This window comes from Dendrobium catenatum, unplaced genomic scaffold (genome assembly GCF_001605985.2).
Source record: "Dendrobium catenatum unplaced genomic scaffold, ASM160598v2 original_scaffold_144855, whole genome shotgun sequence".
NCBI lineage: Eukaryota > Viridiplantae > Streptophyta > Magnoliopsida > Asparagales > Orchidaceae > Dendrobium > Dendrobium catenatum.
In genome coordinates, this window is record NW_021463285.1 from 913,281 (window position 1) to 934,478 (window position 21,198).

The 21,198-nt window shown below is 35.4% G+C and overlaps 1 protein-coding gene across 2 annotated transcripts in view; it reads right to left on the reverse strand.

Moving 5' to 3' along the window:
* LOC110113198 (ABC transporter B family member 26, chloroplastic) overlaps nucleotides 1-21,198 on the reverse strand; it is a 26,391-nt gene continuing 5,193 nt past the window's right edge. The window contains exons 3-19 of one of the 2 annotated variants that reach the window (XR_003699722.1): nucleotides 20,160-20,202; nucleotides 20,019-20,063; nucleotides 19,800-19,922; nucleotides 19,617-19,720; nucleotides 16,781-16,835; nucleotides 16,621-16,691; nucleotides 16,410-16,512; nucleotides 11,944-12,154; nucleotides 11,084-11,157; nucleotides 5,548-5,604; nucleotides 5,353-5,427; nucleotides 2,779-2,853; nucleotides 2,422-2,703; nucleotides 2,281-2,345; nucleotides 2,154-2,214; nucleotides 1,086-1,446; nucleotides 1-167 (exon numbers count right to left, since the gene is read on the reverse strand). Coding sequence is in view for 1 of the 2 variants with exons in the window: in XM_020845663.2 (XP_020701322.1) it covers nucleotides 1,366-1,446; nucleotides 2,154-2,214; nucleotides 2,281-2,345; nucleotides 2,422-2,703; nucleotides 2,779-2,853; nucleotides 5,353-5,427; nucleotides 5,548-5,604; nucleotides 11,084-11,157; nucleotides 11,944-12,154; nucleotides 16,410-16,512; nucleotides 16,621-16,691; nucleotides 16,781-16,835; nucleotides 19,617-19,720; nucleotides 19,800-19,922; nucleotides 20,019-20,063; nucleotides 20,160-20,202 (1,525 nt within the window). In the remaining variant the exon portion in view is untranslated. Of the gene's footprint in view, nucleotides 168-1,008; nucleotides 1,447-2,153; nucleotides 2,215-2,280; nucleotides 2,346-2,421; nucleotides 2,704-2,778; nucleotides 2,854-5,352; nucleotides 5,428-5,547; nucleotides 5,605-11,083; nucleotides 11,158-11,943; nucleotides 12,155-16,409; nucleotides 16,513-16,620; nucleotides 16,692-16,780; nucleotides 16,836-19,616; nucleotides 19,721-19,799; nucleotides 19,923-20,018; nucleotides 20,064-20,159; nucleotides 20,203-21,198 lie in introns of those variants that run through there. The other variant, XM_020845663.2, reaches the window with a different exon arrangement.

The window sequence follows — 21,198 nt, forward strand, 5'->3', positions numbered from 1 at the left end:
TACCTTGCAACATCTCCACTACCTCTCTATGAATGTGCAGTCAGTACAAATGGTGGAACAATCCTTATGCAGCCTTTACAAGACCCAATCAATTTTAATCTTCCTGAGTCAGACAATTTGCTTTAAAGCAATAAAAAAAATGACCAAATAAAAAGTGTGGCTGCAACCTGAAAAGCAAAACATTAAGAATATTATTCAAAATGAAGCCTAAATTTAAAACTCCTCCGAGTATGTAAAGACTAGGATAATATAAAGTAAGATAGGCACATGGTCCTTATTTTTCTAATTAAAAAAAACACTAAAAATCCAATATATTAAAAAAAAAATCTAAGAAAAGCTTGAAAAATACCTGATCCTTTGCCTCAAAGCATAGTTGATGAATGCAGCTCAGTAATAACATTACAAAAATCTTCAAATCAAGTGATTATGCTTTAGCAATGTCAATGAACCACTTAACACAGCATCTTAACACAATAGCTCTAAACAAATGAACACAACAAATCAAAGATAACGCCCAATGATCAGAATCTCTGCCCATAAGAAACCATAAGTAAAAAATAAAATAAAATGCTCTTTAAAAAAAAAAAATCTCCATAATATTGTATCTAATCTTTATCTATCAGTTAAAAAATCGCATCACAGATTCATTTCAAGCCGAATGAGCTTTCCAGAGCCCAAATATTTAACAACAAAAGAAATTTTTAAGAATTTTTGACAATCAAACTTGTCTTGTGCAATAAAATATGGGAAAAAAAATAAAATATGGGAAAGGAAATATATAATTACATCAAAAGAATATGATAAAGGTTTCAAAGAAAATTTAATCAAATCATAATTATAACATTTATGCTATATGGGAAAGAGCTATAAAAGCACAAAGGAGTGACTCTCAGCCAACAAATTTAATCTGAAAAAAAGAAAGATAGAATATAAAGGCCCATCTTCTATGCAAACAAGTAAACCGTTTAGATGAATTGGATTAAATAAAAGCTGTGAAAAATAAATAAATAAACAAATAAAGATATTTCTCATCTTGGTTTCTTCGGTTTTCAAAATAGTCAAACAAAATACAAAGTTTGACATACCCTTTTGTGAAATTTATTTGGACAATAAACTCTCGTCCAGCTATATGCACGCTCTCATAAATCTGGAGGGCAAATCATGCATTTTGATTGAAAAATGATGAGCAGAGGTGGCAACAAAAATTCTACCAACCCCTACATGTTCAAATGAAGTATTTAGATACAAGTAAACAGATATTTTACTATTTTAGATTAATAGACCTGGCTTTATTGATTACAAGCGAGTAATTTAACTCCCCTGAAAAGTATGTCAAATCCCTAAAAGTTGTTCGCCATCAAGCAATCAAACAAAGGCATCTGACTGCCTTCGAGCTAAACTTGCGTATAATCCATTTTTGTGCAGAAGCTGCTTGTGATTTCCCACCTGCACCAAAAGAAAACAAAGCATAGCATTAGAAAAATCACCATTGGGGATGTGCTAGAGAACCTATCACATCACTTGAGATATCATTAAACAGGAAAAAATTTGGGGTCAGCTATCTTGACCCAAATTTGATTATAACAAGCTTTACAGCTATTCGATTTTCTTTGACATAAGTGGAGTACCAATTCTAACCAATTAGTAATATATTGAGCTTATCTCAAAATAAATCTCACAATTTTTCTCTAAACATGTGATATCTAGGGTCCAGAAACATGTCCTTCATTTCTTGAGCCTCGAACATTTTCAAATTTCTTCATTGAGAAACCTAGTAATTTAAATAGAATATGCAGCATTTTTCTTTGGAAAAATTATGAAAATAAATAGCAAAGATAAACATGGAGCATCTTTAATAGATCTCAAGATTGCAGAAACTGTTAAGCTTATCTTGTAGACTATGTTTTTAGAGAGGATTACGGTATAAGAACACTAAATATTAACTTGTCATACATTCTCATTCTAGACCATGCATTGCATGATTATGCAACCAATTATCTCTTTTTTCTCATTTCAGAACTAAAGTATGCATTGTGCTACGAGATTGACAGTAGCATGTTCTAGCGTATAGTGCAGTATTATTTTTTAACTCAACCTCCCGCTATTCATTACCATAACTAAAAGAATGACCTCATTTATGAGATAGCATTTACCTCAACAATTCTACCAACATCCATAACCACAATTGTATCAGCAGCTTGTATAGTTGATAGCCTGAAAAAAATAATCATGCTAAGCAGACAGAGAACTTCAAAGCTTAAGGAATGCAGTAAATATCACCTATGCGCAATGACAATGACAGTTCTCTTTTCTCCAGAGACATTTCGATCTGATAGAAGGAGCTCCTACAGGAAGTAGATATGCAAATGATTATACCAAATCAGACTGTTTAATAAAAATAATTCCTTGACATTGAACTACCTTGATATAATGCTCACTTTCTGCATCAAGGGCACTAGTGGCTTCATCAAGAATCAAGATGGTTGGATCTCTAAGAATAGCCCTTGCGATCGCAATGCGTTGCTTCTGGCCACCGCTAAGAAGAGCATTGTCAACGAGGGTGGAATATCCGTCAGGTAGAGAGAGTATGAATTCATGAGCGAAAGCTTGTTTTGCAGCCCATTCAACTTCTTCCTGAGTGGTTTCCCTAGTACAGCCATACCTAATGTTTGAGGTTACATCCATTCGAAAAAGAGGAGGCTCCTAATAAAATAAAGTCAGTTTAATTAAAAGTTGTGTCAGTAAATATGAGATTATGTTCAAATGAGTATGAGCTACCTGACCCACAAACCCAATTTTTTCTCTCAGCCACTTGATATCCAAATCTTCAATAGGGATACCATCGACTAATATCTGAAAGGATAATAAAAGAACTTTAGTATTTGGTATATATAAGCTAAACTAAAAATGATAATTGTCCTAAACTTGCACTGTGTGCGAACTATTAAATGCACGTGGGTATGTATACCTCTTAATAGTCAGCCAGCCATTTACCAAGCATCCAGGAGGAGTTTTTTTTTATTGGCCTTTTTTTTTTTTTTTGCATGCCGTATTAAGTCTAAGTTCTGTTTCTGATTGAAAAGATGAGAAGATTAAACCTTATCTAATAATTATTTGCACCCTTCATTCCTATTTATTGTTAGGAAAAAATTCCTTAATTCCCTCCTATTTCCTTAATTATTTCCCTCCCAAATCAGCCCTCAAATCATCTTATAAATCTGACCTCTTCAATTAGGAAACACAAACACTTGTATTGAAGTTAATTGATTTTAATAAGATGTTGTAGATTTCTTGGGATGCATTTGAAGTAGAAATTAGAGTATTGAGTTAAGGACATCGCATTGCATTCTTTAGTGATAGGAAATTTTATATTGCAGTGCAAGTTGTCCAATATTGGAGACATTATATGTTAATTAAGGAGTTTATGTTACATCTTGATCAACATACTTTAAAATATTTGAATTCTCAAAAGAAATGAAAACATAGACATATTTAGTGGGTCGAAGAGAATATTCTTTTGTCCTTAAATATTTTATTGGGTCAAAAAATTGTGAGCTCCAAAAATTCGGGTTTGGCTCTTCTAAGTAAATTTAATTATAGGTCAAATTTTCAAAAGATAGATTAGATTTTAGATATAACAATACCTAAAAGATATCATTCTCATTTTATGACTCTAAGATTTAGTTCCATATGTTTTATGGGTACAAGCCCATATGATTAATTACACCTCTAGATAACGATAGAGAATGGTTATTTGAATGACTAACCTAGTCAACTTTGCTTGATTGCTTGCAGAGGATCAAGTTCGCAGTGTGCATGTTGTTTGAATTCATTTGGTATTTATTACATTATAGACTTCGCCAACTTTACCCTTATATGTAGAGAATTAGGTCTGTGAATTGGGCTCAAGACAGTAATTTGCATGAAAGGTTTGCATTAAAAAAAGATGAACTTTTCTCGCAAAAGTTTTGAAAGGCCTTATGCAACTATAAAAATAAAGATGTCTTGTCTTTTTTGGCTTATCATGTAGCCGTCTTTCCTTATATTCAAGTTTTGTCAACCCCAATCATTAGGATGTGAACGTTTTAAAGCCTAACAATCCTACCCTTTAGGTAAGATGGTCCGCCTGAGAACATCATGCAACATGATGAAAAGTTTGAGATTGAACGAGAGCTTGCACATTTTTCTAAAAAATAATCACACCTTTTATAGTAGTTGCATGTTTTTAAGATTGTGAGACATTTGAGTTCAGTTTAATTTCAATCCGCAAAGCATTTTTAAACTTTAAATTCATGAGTTTAACAAATTCATCGGAGCACATGTGAATATATGTACTTTTGATGTGCTTGCATGATTTTTTAGGGCAAGCACACTCTTTGTGGTGCTTGCATGACATGTGAGGTGTTACAATTAATTGGAAGATTGCCTTGTGATGAATGTTAAATATTTAAAATTCTTTATATTTAATTATTTGTGGAAAGTTTGTATTAAGATGCTCTTGAAGTCTCATTTTTAATTTTTAAATATCACATTCTGTTAGTTTACATGTTTGTATTGTGGATCTAATTACGAATCCAGACGCTTTGAACTTTGTTTTGTGTTTAAAACATTATAATTTGCTTGCATTTAATCTTCATTTCATGTTTAGATTAGACTCTACAAGGGTCTCCTTTTCCTTTAAACAGAAGCTCTCACTTGGTCATTACAAGATGCAATTGTAGTTCGTGGTTCTAATACTCATGAATAGGAGGAAGTTTATGTAGAAGTTTATGTAGGTAGTGAGGAAATTATATCCATGCTCTTAGGCAAGCATTCAAGTTCATTGCAAATCCCATGTAGATCCTGTGCAAGAATCGCTTGTGTTGTGTTCTTCTCATGCAAATTGCATGGCCTTTTGATTTTTCATTTTTGTTATTATTATGCAATTTGAATTCTTTATTTTCATGTTAACTGCATTCATGTCGATAATGTAGATGTTCATTTTTTCAATTCCACAAACGTCCAATTAAAATCCAAACAACCACCTAGTCCAACTAGGACTTGCCTAGGTCAAGGTTCACTTTACTTGAGAAATTAAAATATATTGTATTTGCTTTACCCTGTATTTTTAAAAATCATTCATTCTAAATGCTTAAAATAAAATATCCCCTTAGTGTGAAACTTAAAAAAAATCTTACAATACAAAGTGATTTTTTTTTTTCATACATGAAACATATGAAATGGAACAATTTGGAGTTAGCAATAAAACATATGCTGGCATATCTACAAACAATTTAAAACATCAGCTATGGATGAAAATTATTCTTAATGATAAATGATTTTCTCTTGGAATGTGATCCGAGTTAAACTCACCGCACCATTTGTTGGTTCATAAAGGCGAAGAAGAAGATTGGCAATTGTGCTTTTCCCACTTCCACTACGACCAACCTAAGCACAGCCCACGGCTCAAAAATGATTTATAGAAAAAAAGAATATTGGTTGATTCATGATAAAAGAATCGTTGATAATCTTTAAAAACACTGATGCATAATTTGCACTAAGACTTACAATTGCAAGAACTTTATTGGGCTGTATAGACAAGTCTATATGTTCAACAGCTGGGAACTGTTCAACATCAATAAACACCAAGCCTTAGAATAGGATGAAAAATGTGACGCAACTAATAAGAAGGAAAGAATAAAATAGCCAACATATATGTTAAGAGCAATTTAGTCCAGACTATAAAGAATTCAGTAAAACTCATCGGCTAGGACTGATCCCAATGAAACAGAGCAAATCATACATTTCAATTAAAGAAAAATATGTAGTTACTTTTGGAAGTTGCAAACAACCCACTCTGAACTTTTTATGTGATACCCTATCTAAATAGGGTATCACACAGCACCTCCATCTCCACTACCTTTTCTGGTCCCAACAAGGTGTAAAGGGAATAGTTCCTAGTTTTTCTCGAGAGCACAAAAAACTATTTTACCCTGCTACACCCCCATGATCCTTTTTATAATAAAGTAGCAAACCTTTTTATAATAAATTAGCAAACCAACAAACATATAAATATAATTAACACAAACATATAAAATTAAATAAAATTAGATGTCATAATAAAATAAGTTGAGCAGTAAGTCGACAAAGTCAATCAGCATGTTAGTGTGGGGAACCAAGTGTTAAAAGGGAGCCGCTGGCAATGCAAGCATAGATTTAAAGATCGAGGTAACATGAGGGAGATGAAGGTTAGTCAGTCATAGGGCTTTGGCTTTTCAACAAGATTTTAGGAGAGGAATCAATTTTGATAAGACTTGACTCTTACTAGATTAATCAGAAAATAATCTTTTCATGATGTTTTTCTTTAAATAGATAAGAAAGTTATCTATAAAAAATTTAAAATAGAGAAAAGGCCCAAAATAATCTCTTGGCTATTCGTATGTGGTCAATTTAGTCATAGATTATCATATTTCTTCCCTTTAATCTCTTGAAAATATAAAATTGATCATAAATAGTCTCTAAGAGACTTAATTGGAATAAATTTTGTATAGTTAGAAGACAAAATTGGGATCAATTTTGTATCCCAATTTCCATTAATTTCTACCAGAGAGAATTTTTAGGATTAATATTATATAATCAAGAAATAAAATTGGAGAAATATTGTACTATGGACTAAATTGATCACATATGAATATTCACGAGGGGTATTTTGGGCTATCTACCATTTAAAATTTATTAATTTAATTTAAGTTACATAATATGGGGTTAAAAAGCTGAGTCTCGCTAAACCGTGGGCAAAAGGCCAGAATGTTTTTGCAAAATGGGGTGAGTCTGTCTCTGCCAATGGTGTTGATTTCCAGGTCAAAAAGTAGGGATGATCCTTAGCCCATAAAAAATGTCTTCTATTTTAAATGCCTGGTATTTTTTCACATTTTCAGTAAGTTGCAATGGCAATCTGCTCAGGTAATACCCAAAGTAAGCTTCTTCTGGAAATTCTTTGCCATTGTGATGAACAAGCTTCTAATTCTGATTTGAAAGATGTAATGAATATTAACACTTGTAAAAACTATCATGCTGAAGAAAAAATCATTAACAAAACAGACTTAGAAAAATTCAGTATTAGAAACAGGCTTGCTATAAAAATTTAAGAAAATAAAAAAAAAGAATGGACTAATCAATGCCATTCAAATGTCATATTAACCATTCAACCAGAGGCTATCAATTTCAACGTCCTTTTGTTGACCTGCTACAAAAAAAAAAAAAAAAAAAGACCTGCTACAAAAAAAAAAAAAATGCTTACCTACTCTCTGCCGCCGCACGTCTCACACAAGTCCGCGACATTTCTCCCACGACGCACGACCTCGCGTCATTAAAGAGCATAGGAAAAGCAGCCTTCGGCCTCTTCCTCTCATTCCCGCTCTTCCTCGCACGCTCCTTCTCCCCTTTCGTTGTTGTTCGGCTTCGGTACTTCGCAAGAGGTGTAGAGATTGCCAGCATCGCTTCTTCTGCTCCCGCGTGGCTACCCGACTTCGCACCGCCGACAGCTTTCCCTTCCAGACGCAACAGGACTTACGACATTTCGTGCGAAAACAACGAAGAGAGCTGCTCACTGCGAAGGTAATTTTCTTTCTGTTCGCACGCTTCTTCGGCTCCTTCTGACTGTTCGACTTTGGTGGGAAGAAAATTTGTACGGCCGCGGTGTCTAAGGACACCTACCATACACGCTCGAGTAGCGTGATGGGAAGGCCCAGCTCCCCTATATTTCTCCCAAACGGGGGATATGCCGGGGTGCTGCCAAAATTTTCACTGAAGTGCACAAGACCTGAAAACAAGAAGACATCATTTGAGCAGCAATACGAAGGACAACAGAGGACTTGTACTTGAACAGAAGTGCACATAACTTGAACTAAATGTGCAGAGGACTTGTATGAACAACAGGGGACTTGAGCTCGAATTGGAGACTATTGAACAAAGCTAAATTAACTAAATTGAAATCATATACAAGTGAACTCTAACATGAATCGAACAAGGTTTCATAAGACTTGAACTCAAATGAGAACTTCATTGAAATAGAACCTGAACTCAAATGAATCACAACATATTTGAACTCAAAGCAGAAGCTTGTGAACACTGAATTTGAGTGGGACAGCATCAAGTATAACTTGAATGTAATAAACTCCTACAATAGTCTCTATAAAGTCAATGCACTGTACTTGTAAGCAACAACAGACAACTGCAAGGTGCACGAATACTACCCACATGTAGCAATCAAAGACCCGCCACACAAACAACATCTACCCTGTAGATTGAGAGGGTGATGTTGGCAATTGATGAATAAATACCTCAATACATACAGATAACAAATGATTATCAAAATGAGTTACCACAAATGAGGATCAATCATTAGTACCTGAATATATGATACATAATAAATAATGCTGATAGATACAGTGGACTTCTATAAATAGTCCTTACAAGTTTGCCTATAGATTGAGAGGGAAACACTGCAAATGATAATAGAAGACCCATCCCCTGAGAGGGCAACACTGCAAATGATAATAGAAGACCCATCCCCTGTAAATAAGTACAATCAGCAAACCACCTGAGATTGGTGAAAGGTGGATACGATACTGATGTAAATGACCCTTCTACAAACATTTCCAGGAGGTCGTAGTGAATACAGCGGTCCCCTGCAAATGAATACTTGTGGATAACAATAGTGGATACATCGTAGGTACAACGAACCACTGTGGGCACAAGCACAGATATCGCCTACGACAACGGTGATCAAGATCCATTAGCAAGTCAGGCATAAAGATAATTCTATATACGAAAGAGGACACCCCCTGGCAAAAAGAAAGGGATGTTCCCAAGCCTCTTCTTAGTCCTATACTTAAGAAGAAAACAGTTCTGGTGCCCGCAAACACCGGAAATAACAAGTCTACTACACTGAAGATCCTGAAAAGAACTCTTTTCAAGGCAGCAATAACTGATTTCAAAGTCTAGAAGTCCCTCCCCGGTGAATGAAAAAAGGGGAGTCAACATCAAGATGAGGAGATGCCTCATAACATCAAGACCATATGCCACCAGATCCGCAACACGTATTAGCGGATAGAAGGCGTGTATAAGATCTCAAATGAAAAGTTGTGTGCATCTAAATGATAATTACCTACACAATTACAACTATTTCAAGCTACCCCTGCAAGTGCACCGTAGATTGTATACACATGGGTAAACAAAGGGGTATATCAAATCAATGAAATTTCCAAACACCCGTATGGGCCCCGACGAGCATGTTATTGGTACACACATGACGCCTAGGGATGTTGGGCGGGTCAATAAGTGTATTCAAGTTCGAACCTGATCCTTCTATACGGATCAATAGAAGTCGACAGGGTTCGAACTCTCAAACAAATATACGGTTGTGGCAACCGGTGTATTTGTTTTAATACATTCATATTAGGCCTTCAAGACTTATAATCAAGATAATTCACTAAACAAAGGCATGAAGCCTACGAAACCCGATCCTCCTAAACAGATAAATAGGAGTAGACAGGGATAAATATACGGTCATGAATTTGACCAAAATATTTATTTATACATTCATATTAGGCCTTCAAGGCTGTTAACAAAGAAAATTCACAAACAAAAGCACTAAGCCTATGAGAAACTCGATCCTCGGTCAACAGCTCAGCCGAGTCGACAAGATTCAAGCTACAAATGAAAATGACCCAAAACACCCCGATGATGGCCGTGTTGAATGTAAATCTCAACCGGAGGGGTTAATTTCGGGCATTTTTCAAATGTCTCCTAAAAGTCCATTCAAAAATCTAAAAAAACCACAAAATCTTAAAATTCCAAAAATATTTAAAATTCGAAATAAATCCATCAATCACTTAAAGAAAAATCAATCCACCCTCCGCAACAGTTTGCCGGGGTGGACAATTAAAAAACTACTTCAGCTCACAAAGAGCCAAATGCCTAGTCGAAAATATCACTAGGATCCATTCTCAAATAATCTCATGCCAGTAAGGACGTGGTACGTGTCCTCTAACCGACGGTTTGCCGCCAAATGGTACCGCAGGATAAACGGTTATGATGACCCGGAGCCCTCTGAACCGAGTGGTTTTGCCGCCAAATGGCACCACGAAATACTGGTTATGGCCAGAGCCAATACGCCCCTTAGTGACATCAAATCCTTGAGATATGAATCAATATGATATAATCAATAAGGCACAAAGCCCTCTGTTAGCTAAGGTGGATTCAAATTTGTCCCCTTAGACAAACATTCTACCCAGGTCTACAAGGTCCCCTTGGACGAAGCAACCCATGGCTGCCGACAAGGATCCTTCTGTCAGGTTGGGTCGACTACCTCCTCTTACTAAGTAGACCAGGGACCACGATAGCCCGGGACGACGGAACCATGGGATCTTGATCGGGTCCATCATCCATTCCCCCACCATCGACTTTAAGTGTGAGATGGTGAAATTTCCTGGGCAGTGTCTTATCTACAAAACCATATGCCTTCCAAAATTTGCCCCGGAACTTAATTCCGTTAAAACTCCCATCGCAAAAGAAAAAGCAGCGAACAAAAAATCAGCGCGGCGGGGAGGCCGAGGCCGAATTTTCGGAGCCCACACCTTTCTGCAAACTTCCCCACAAAATTCTCCTTTGTGTACTTCTTGCCTGGAACATAAGTGTATAGTTTGTCCTGAAAACTCTCAATTTTCGGCATTTCAGAATACCAACCATTTGGATGCCAACAAGTCAGACATGACTAAGGTTAAGGAAATCAAATTAAGGTTTCATTTGGGACGTCTTTCTTATTGCTTCTAAAAGCAGCTTTCTAGTTAAAAAATTAATTTTTTTTATTAAAAAACTGCTTTAAGAAGCAGTAAAAAAGTCGTCCCAAATGAAACCTAAGTCAGGCAAAAATGGGTTTTCACGAGGTTAGGTTCTTAATTTGACTAGTGATATGTTTTTTGAGGTTTAGGGCTTTGGGAAAGGAAAGAACAAGTGAATCAATAAAAGAAAAGATACTTATACAATCAAATCTGGAATTCTTTTGTTTCCAAAAAAAACATTTTAAGAGAGATTAACATACCATTAACCTTGAGGGATAATGAAATGATACATCAACAAATTCAATACGCCCAATTAGCTTTTGCAGCTGACGTCCTGATTAATAGTAAAAGATAATGATAAACAAACACTAAAATGACAAACGTAATTTGCAATAAATGATTCTTATTTATTCAAGGCAAATAAAACATTAATCAATTAAGCTAAATTACAAAATAAATAAATATTTGATCTTTTCTAAGCTTATATATTTCAATGAATGTCGCAGTAACCGATTCTTACAAAAGCTGCACGTAGCAACTTCATAATTCTGCAAATACAATCAGGCAATTGAATATAGGTTTATTACAATAGTTTAGAAAAAATGGATGATAACTCTGATCAAATTTAAGGCATAACAATATCTAACATCTAAAGTGATTGGTGTTTAGAAGCCCTTTTAGTTAGTGCTAAGGTCAATTTCTTCTTGCTAGGGTCTCCATTTTGAAAATGGAGCTGACATGAGCAGCAATAGAATTAAAAAAAAAAAAAAAAAAAAAACTATAAAAAAAAAAAAAAAAAAAAAAAAAAAACTATATATGTTTGAAGTATGATCATACTTAAAGAGATCAGACACCAAAAAGATGCCAATAGAGAAAAATAAAATCATAGCATCAATGATACAACACAAGATAATACTTCTAAATAATTTAAAAAAAAAATTAGATATTTTAGTATTTGAATTAGTCTAGGATTTATTTCAGTTTGAACTAATTTTATTTTTAGAATAATCTTTATTTTAAATTAGAAGAAAGGATTAATAGTGGTTATCTAGACTGGATAACGAATCGGTTAGAAAAAAAAAATCATGGATTAATATAGGAGATAATAACAAGCACGTGCCTCCCGATATGAATTTCTTTCTAGGCAAAAGATCCATCAATTGAAACACCTTTTCACTTGCTCCAACTGATTGCATTAATGAAGACCAATTGTCTCCAATCCACCAAGCTGAATAAATTAGCCATTCAGCGTACAGTATAAACTTAGTAAGCTGTTCAGCTGTTGTATGACCACGTAAAATTGAAATCCCTCCGATCAAGACAGCAACTACCTGTTATTTTCAAACAAAGAATTGATAAATAATTATATACACTATTAATAACAAAAGGCATGATTTTATATAATTAAAGCATGTTAAATTTTGCAAGAAAAATCAGTATTTACATGTTCCTCAGTTCTTAGATAATGTCATCCAACAAAAAAATTAAATAATCTGTATTGTGTTAGGCCGTTTCATCCTGAAACCGGCCCAGCCGGCCTTTGGGCCTGCTCAAGTCTTCAGGAGGCGGACATGTTCCGCCTCCTTTGGAGCTTGCCGCCCACATTAGTGGGTCCCACTAGGAGCACTTTGAGGAGAGAGGATTGGGCAGCTAGGGTGAGAGGGAAAATTTGAATTAGGGATGTTTGATTAGGGAATTAATGTATTAATAGTATGACTTGTTTAGGGTTAGGGTTATGCAAGATTACTGTATTCTTTGGAGTTTTTCTCTTGGTGTCTTGTGCTCTGGAACTTCTTCTAGAGATTGGGAGAGAAAGATCCTCCTCTCGAATTAAGGATCAATTGTGTCTTTGTTTTGTGTTTGTTTTGCTTTGGATTTCCCTAATACAATCCACTGATTTTGGGTTGATTTCATCACGTTCTTGTGTGTTTTCTCGTTGTTTTTATCAATTATTGCTAGGGTTGCTTGCGAACTCAAGTATTTCATGATTTCATCTTAATTTACTTGTGAAATCAAGTACTTCCTATCATATTGTTCAATATAAAGCTAGCTCATTGATTTCATTTATTTAAGGGCTTGCGCAAATTATATTTTCTGTTAGTTTTCATAAGTCATATTTTTGTGATTAACTTCATTATTCTTAAAATTTCAAAATGAAAGTATGCACAAATAACCTAACCATAAGTGATTCATTTGTTTATGCATCATTTATGAACCAGTAGAAGCTTGGAAGCAGTTCAACCATTGTCATCCTATACACATTAAGATGTGAGTACCTGCAATCCGATAATTCTTTCCAAATATAATCAAAGAACGGTGCACATACCTAAGTGCAGGTTGGGTTTAATTTCCAATAGCAGGAAGCACAAAGCAGTTGAATGGAATTGGAACAATTTGAACATCATAAAATTGGAATAAAACATAATTATCTCATCATAAGAAAATTAATACTCAAAGGTCAGAAATAATGTTTATAATGATTAAATTACTTCGAAGAGAACATATAATTGTGGAAGGCTTAGACAAACGACACAAAATTCTAAAATACTGAACCATGGAAGATTATTTGGAAAAGAGAAAACGCACAACTACAAGCTGAATTAAAATTGACGGTACAAATTACGGGTACCTCGCTCACCAAGGACATGTCGAAATGTTGGGGAAATATAAAATTTAATTAATGAAGTAAAACTACTTCTAAAAGATCTTTTATTCTTCCCTCCATAGAAATTGCAAATTAAGACATGAACCACGTAAAAAAAAAAATCATAAACAAAGGTCTAGGTTAGAAATTATTGAGAGCTGCTGCTATCGAACAGCTATTGTCAATAATGGAAAGCAATGCATGAAGGATCAAAATGGTTCCCAACAACATTAACAGATTATTTTGAGAATAAAAGTCAAAATAGTCCCCCGACAATTGATAAATGTTCAATTTAACCCCAGAATTTTGCATTGCCCCATTTTAGTCCCTCGACTATTAGAAATTGATTCAATTTAGTTTTATAGCCTAAAATAAGAGTTCAAGTTAATTTCAAAGTTAAATATGAATGGTATCTTAGGTATTACAAAGAAATATGAGATTATATTGTTCCATTTTATCATTTAATAAATTATAGTATCTAGTTAATCTAATATATAATAAGGGTGAATAAATAGTAAAAAATTTAATATATTTTTAAAGAAAAATCTAACATTGCACATCTTTACCATATTTTAATATAAAATGAAATTTATTTTAGTAATTTTAATCTACTACATAATCTATAAAATTATTAAAATATGGTAAAGAAGAGCAATGCTAGGTTTTGCTTTAAAAAATATAATTTTTTCAACTATTTATTCACCATAATTATGTATTAGACTGGCTATATACTATAAATTATTAAATGATAAAATAGAGCAATGCAATCTCATATTCTCTTATAATACCTAAAATATCCTTCATATTTAACTTTGGAGTTAATCTTAACACTTATTTTAGGCTTGGCCACCCCACATAAAAATCATGAATTATCAATGTCCTAAGAAAATGCAAACATGGGCCTTTAAACCTACCATGCTTAAAAAAAGTGCATAGGCCTTCATACACCTACATGAGAAAATCACATAACATGATTCACAGCCGCATTGGAATAATCAGACAACTACTTATGCTTGAATTTCTCAGTTGTATTGGAATAACGTGCACAAGTACTTATGTATTGTGGTGTCCTTGCTTAGAATTTATACCTTGCACACAAGGATGTAGCAACGAATGTTGTGACGAAGCAATTAACTTGCACAACATTGGAAACACACAAATTTTTTTTTTCTCTTTTTTTCTTTTTTCCTTCTTTTCTTCTTCTTTTCTCTTTTCTTTTATTTTCTTTTTTTTTCGAAAAAGAGAGCACAATAGAAATGGACGGATAAAAGGGATATCAGAGAGGAAGTTGACAAGGTTTGGGAATTGTTGATGGTGTTGAACAATGGAACAAAGAAGTCGTCAAGATTGAATTTTGTTAACACCAAAGTTGGAGTTGGTTGGCGAAGAAGGTGCAGAGGTGGTAAGCTTGATGATGAGAGGCAGGTTAACGAAGTTGATGAGCCTGACAGTAAGAGAATCAAGGAGATTGCCATTGGATTGGTTAGTCAGCAAAGATGACGGAGTCACTAGAGTTGGAGGTCACCTAAATTTAATTGGGAGGATCGACCAATGGAGAAGCCACAAATGAAGCCATGGTTGGGGGAGTCTAAGGTCATTGTTGGCAGTGTTTGGACTATCTGTAAGGTTGAAAGAAGGAGAACATGGCTTAAATTCCTATCGTGTGTAGAGGAAATGATAGGATCGATGGCTCTGTGTTTCAAGGGGAGAACTGCATCATCAGTAGCTATGTGATGCAACCAAAAAACAACCTCTCTCTAGTACTAAAATGATGCAACTAAAAAAACAAAGATTGCAGACTACTAAGATTTCCTTTCACTAAAGCTTAAACATACACAAAACAACTTCAATAAAAAAGACACAACTTCAAATACAAAAACACATCACTACTTTCAACTTGTAAACAACACAACCAACTTACTTTCAATAAAGCTTAGAGAAGAAGGATACAGATGGGGAGGGAACCGTGGATAGAGAAGAAGGGGATAGAAGACCGAGACGAAATAGTAGAAAAAGAGAGGAAGAAGACAATAGCTCGCTAGCTATTACAAAGCCGCAGGTTTCGTTCTCCAAAAAATCATCACTACTCCATCTTTTTTAACTACAGCAAACAACCCCCATGTATAGGAAAATAAAAAACCCAACAGCCTCTTAAAAATGTCGCCCCCCAAGCATCCAATAAGAGCCAACATATCATAGAAAATAGCTAAGGGAGGGGAATGGACAGCATGGGGAACCAAACTGTCAGAAAAGTAAACAGAGAACTAAATTCTGCCTAGGAAACCAGCAGAAAACCAACAGTCGCCAAAATCTGCCTAGGAAAAAACCAACAACCACCAAAACCGTGAAAAGGGAGGGGATTAGACAACATGATAGGGGAAAACCAAACCAACGCGCAGTAGGAAAACCGTGCAAAGGGAGGGGAACGGACAGTAGCATAGGGGAACGGCTTGCCTACATAACTATGTGAATAACAAGCAAGTCTTGCAAACTCCTCTAATCCTTCACATATGGCTGACCCCGTCAATGCCTACTCCTAGTGACATGGGACTTCCTTGTTGCCTGTCCACGAGGGTTTCATGAATGGGTAGAAGTGAAGGGGAGATGGCGAGAGGGATACGGGTTCAATGTGAAGTGAGTGTGGGAGAGCAAAAGTCATCCAACACCATGCATTCAATCTAAACCATATAATTTTATAATTTTTTTTCATCATGTTATTTTCTACATTAAATTTATTGGTTTAAGAACATGATGGTATCCCATCTAGATGGCTAATACTTAGTGCTTAAGACACGTAAGAATGAAAAATACAGAAAAACTTATGCATTTGAGGGATGATGTTCATCAAAACAAATTATGACGGAGCTACATGCGAACCACTGTTTGTGTTTACTTAAGGAGACAAATTCAAATAACAAAAATAATCGAATGAACAACAAAACCTTGGTAGAATGGTAGAAGTAATTGTAGGTTAAACTCCAAAATCCATATCCCACGCTTTGTCGCAAGCTTACATCCCACAATCTCTCGAGCCATGTCCTGTATCTGTTTGTACAAATGCAAGAAATATCATAAACCCAACCAGGTAGGTTCTACTACAAGCAAATAGATGGGTTGTGTAGTTAGAGACTCATAACACGTAGTACAAATTGCCTTTCAATTTCTTGTTTTTCAGTCCCATATATTCTGACTGTCCTGATAAGAGAGAAAGTTTCTTGGGAAACCTGAAAATATTAAGCAGATAATCGGTGAGCTAAGCAGTATGCTAGTCTCATATGTTACTAATATAACTCTCTGGAACAAAATGTCTTACTTCATTTGCACGAGCAGCGAAGTCTTGAGTTAATTTTGCTACCCATTTCTGGAACCTATTTTTACAAGAAAAGAAACCCATATTATTGGATTAAACTTCAAATGTCCTAGTCAAAGTAAGAAATTAGTTTTACAGCGTGATTAATTAAATACACAATAGGCTTTGTTGGGACAAAATAAAATGGGCATTACTATTGATGAAAATAAAGCTGCTTAGTGAAAATGAGGCCGGTCATCTTCTCTTATTTCTAAAAGTTGATACTTTCAAAAGGAAGGCAATGCAATTAATATATATATATATATAATATCAGTTTGTACACTAGGTCAGGATGCTGGCCATTTCCACGATTAGACGTCTTTAAAAACAGAAAAATAAATAGCATTTAACAATGGAGCATCCAATGAACAAGAAAAGGCAAATGCTATGATGCACTGATACTCCCATTTATGAAGGCGTGTTGTATCTGACATGTCTCGAAAACGGATACGAACCCGATATGGCTCGGATACGTGTCCGATACGGCAAAAACGTATCTCACTACAATAATATTTAAATTAAAAAGGATATACGTATCGGACACGTGCATCCTATTAAATAATGAAAAATAATTAAGTTAAATAAAGCGCGCAGCCTGCATTGTATTCCAGTATTTCGTTTACGTGAGCAGGGAGCTAGGGCTTTCCGTATTTTCATTTACGCTAGCAGCCGATGCCAAAGGAGGGTGATACACAAGCAGGGAAGGCTGAAGGAGCATGCATCTTTTGTCTTATGTTTTGTCTTCGACTCTTCGTCGTCTGCTTCATCTTCTTGAGAAAAATGCGAGTAGGCGAGACGGAAGAGCCTACAGACATGACCAACGAGGCCGAAGGATCTTGCATCTTCGTCGAAGGATTTTATTTTTGAAGGCAGGAGAGGTGAAGGAACATTGAAGGTTTGTTTTCGTGCCTTCTTCATTTTCTCAGGCAGAAAAACGTCAGTCCCTTTTTATTTTCATGCATTTTGAAGGGCTATCTTCCTTCCAGTTGTCAAGTAAGAGGTGAAAGGTTACGGACTTACGGTTCACAGTTCAGCTATATTGAGCATTATAGTTCAAAAAGCAAGATAAACTCTTTTCTTTTTTTTTAACAAGCAAGATAAACTCAAAAAGGTATTCTACTACTTTTTAGGGTTTAATTTGGTTCCATAATTTGTTAATTGATTGGGTGCAACTTAGCCATTTTAATGTTTGATGTGGCTCAAGTATTTTGTTGATGCTATGATGCACTGATACTCCTAAAGGGGGCCAGCTGAACCAACTGAACCGGTCCTTATTGGACCGCTTCTGGTCTACAGGAGGCGGGCCCAAGGGGGGCGGAACCAAGGAGAGAGGGGGGAGGCTAAGTAGATGGGGCCCACACAATAATTAAGCTTTGTGTTTGAGGAAAATTTCAAATTAGGGGTTGTTTAGGAATTAAACTTTTATCATTTTGCTTTAATTAGTCTTATCTTGCTAGGGTTAGGATTATCTCGAATTAGAATCTGAAATTTGGGATCTTTGCTTTGGTTTTGGGCTCTAGACGTTGGCTAGAGATTTGGAGAGCTAAATCTTCCTCTCAAATTGAAGATTCCTTGTATCAGGTTGTTTCTCTTCTTCTATTATTGAATTTCAAGTGTTTTTCTTGATTTTTGGCGGCTATTTTCTATCAATTTTATCATATATTTTTTGGATGCTTCTAATTAAGATCTAATTATGAATACATTAATTTAAGATTCAGTTTAAGCTAACACATGTTTCATGGATAAGTATGAGTTCTGAAGCCATTGACCTTGATAATGCAGCAACAAAAAATTCAAAATCATTATAAAAAATTGTCAGGAAGATCAAAGCACAATATTTGTGTGGTCAATTCTATGAAGCAAGTTATCCAGCTCTAGCCAGGGGCCCAAGGCTAGAGACATTAACATATTTGTGATCACATATATATGTATCGTTTGAAATTTAAGTGAAGATCATATTCTGTCATTGGTAAACAACTTTTTCCCTTTCCAAATACCTCATCTAGAAGCCTCTAATTTTTCCTTGCAACAACCAGTCTTTCTTGCGGGCTTCTGATTCTCTTTCATGAAGAATCTAAGCAATAGGTTATCTCCTGCTTATTTGTCTTATCTTCCCCCTATTTGTCTTATCTCCTGCTTCTTTGCCCAAAAGCCGCCACTGTCTCTGCTCAAAAGAACAAAACTCACCACCGCCAACGTCCTTTTTCCACCCCATACCTTAAGTGTTCCAGCCCAATCCCAGAACCTACTGGCCTCTGCCAAGATACCCGAACCCTTATGCTCCACGTGAAGTTTACCTCATAGCTCATCAATCCCTCTGCTTTCTACTCTCTGTCTTCCCTAAAAACCTCACCATAATCTTAAGTACCTCCTTTTGAATAGCATATCCTCGAGCTCAAATAGTGGTACTCATAAGTCAAACAGCAATTCAATCATTGGTTTACCAAGCCAAAAATCAACTATTGAGCAACAAGTTTACTCATAATTTTCCAATAGTAACTGTTCAATCGACTTTTCAAACAACTGAACCAAACCTCAGGGAGAACTTATATCAATGCAACACAGCTTCAAGTTGTAGGCTCGCAAATAAAATAAAATATAAGAAAAATTGCAAAAAAAGAATGCGTGATCATTTATATTTTATAGTGAAGTGGAATATAATACCTATATATGCAATAAACCATAATAATCCAAAAATTAAAAGTAGATAAATTTCCTTGCCCATTGTTTGAAATTAAATATCTACATGGAAAGAAGGATTTTGATAAAGGTCACTTCTTTGGCCAAAAAATACACTTACCGTCCATAAAAGAACAGCACAGTTGCCAAAGAAGCGCAGATAAGCACCATAGATAGTGCAAGAGGCCAAGATATTATAAAAAGAGCAATCAATGCACCAGTGCCCTGTATCAAGCTCAGAATAGATAATGGCATCCTATAGCTGTCAAAAACTGTAAAACGCTATTCATATCATATATGTCACCTGAACCACATTTCGACAAATCAAGTTAAGATCATTTCCAATGACACGAGATACTTGTTGACAGTCTGAACCAAGTCTACTCGTTAAATCCCCAACTGTTTCTTCATCAAAGAGGGCCATCTCCTGGTAAGGTGGCCAAAAAAAAGAGTACTGTGTTAAAGGAAATATTAAACAAGCAGCATTACAAGCATAAAAAGCTCTTCGGGGTTCAACAAGAACCTGGAAAAGTAGAGTGGAATATAACACTTCTCTCATACGTTTAACCTGCACCAACTCAGAAAGTCAAGTTCATTGCGCCCTATAATGCAAAAACCCAGAGCTAAAATGAAATAAATGAGTACAAATCTATCAATATTTTACCAATATCATATTTGCAATGCCAAAGCAGCAACTCCGCAATCCACTGAATACAATGAAAAAATTAGTAGTCAGAAACATTTTCCCACTATTTCTTCAAAAGTACAATCAGCATTTGCGGATAATGCTTGCAGGCCAGTAATAAAGTACAAAAAACGCTTTAAAAAGGTGTTCGCGAGGAATACATAGCAGCTAACAATTTTTCATTATGCAAAAGATACTGTAAGATTTTTCAGTTTCACCACATCTAATAACTTCTGATGATGTGAAAAACTTGAGTGATGAAAATCAACATTAAGAATGCCGTTACGAGCTATTAATAAGGTCAGGAGTTTTGTTGGAGTAATGAAGTGTAGTAATTATTTATTTATTTTTTTATTGAAGAATGAAGCTTCTGAACATAAAATAAAAAAAGGAAAAAAAAAAAAAGAGACAAAAATAAACAGTTAATTGCTATATCAGGGAAAATGAAATCAACAAGAAAGAAATTGATGTGGACATCAGATCATGAAAAGTCTTTCTGAGACATGGCCGACGATCGACGGCCACAACTACGCCGATCTATTTCTGAGTCTTCATATGTATATGTTTTATTTATTTGCTTTATATATTTGTTTTAGTAGCATTTCCCGTTTTTCCCTTACTTAAGGGTTTTATCATATGTACGCCCTAAGAGCAATGCCGTCTTTTATTTCCTTTCATTGTAGGAGGCTATATATAAGCCACGTATGTTTCTTTTGAATGAATGAATGAATTACATGAAAATTCTTGCACCCTTGATTTTTGTGTGAGAGCTTGAGAGCTTGGAGAGAAATCCCTAGGAGAGGGAATCAGATCACCCACCAACATTGGAAGCGTCCGGGTTCGTGGCTCTTTTCTTCCTTATCTTTTCCTTCTCTTCTTCCCCTTTTGTCCTAGCTGTCGACCACCCTAAATCACCCTCTAGCCGCAGGCCATCCTAAGCCCTCCACCACCAAACCACCGCTCCCTCACCCCACCTTTCCCCCATAGGCCATAGCCGCCGGCCTAGCACCATCATCCA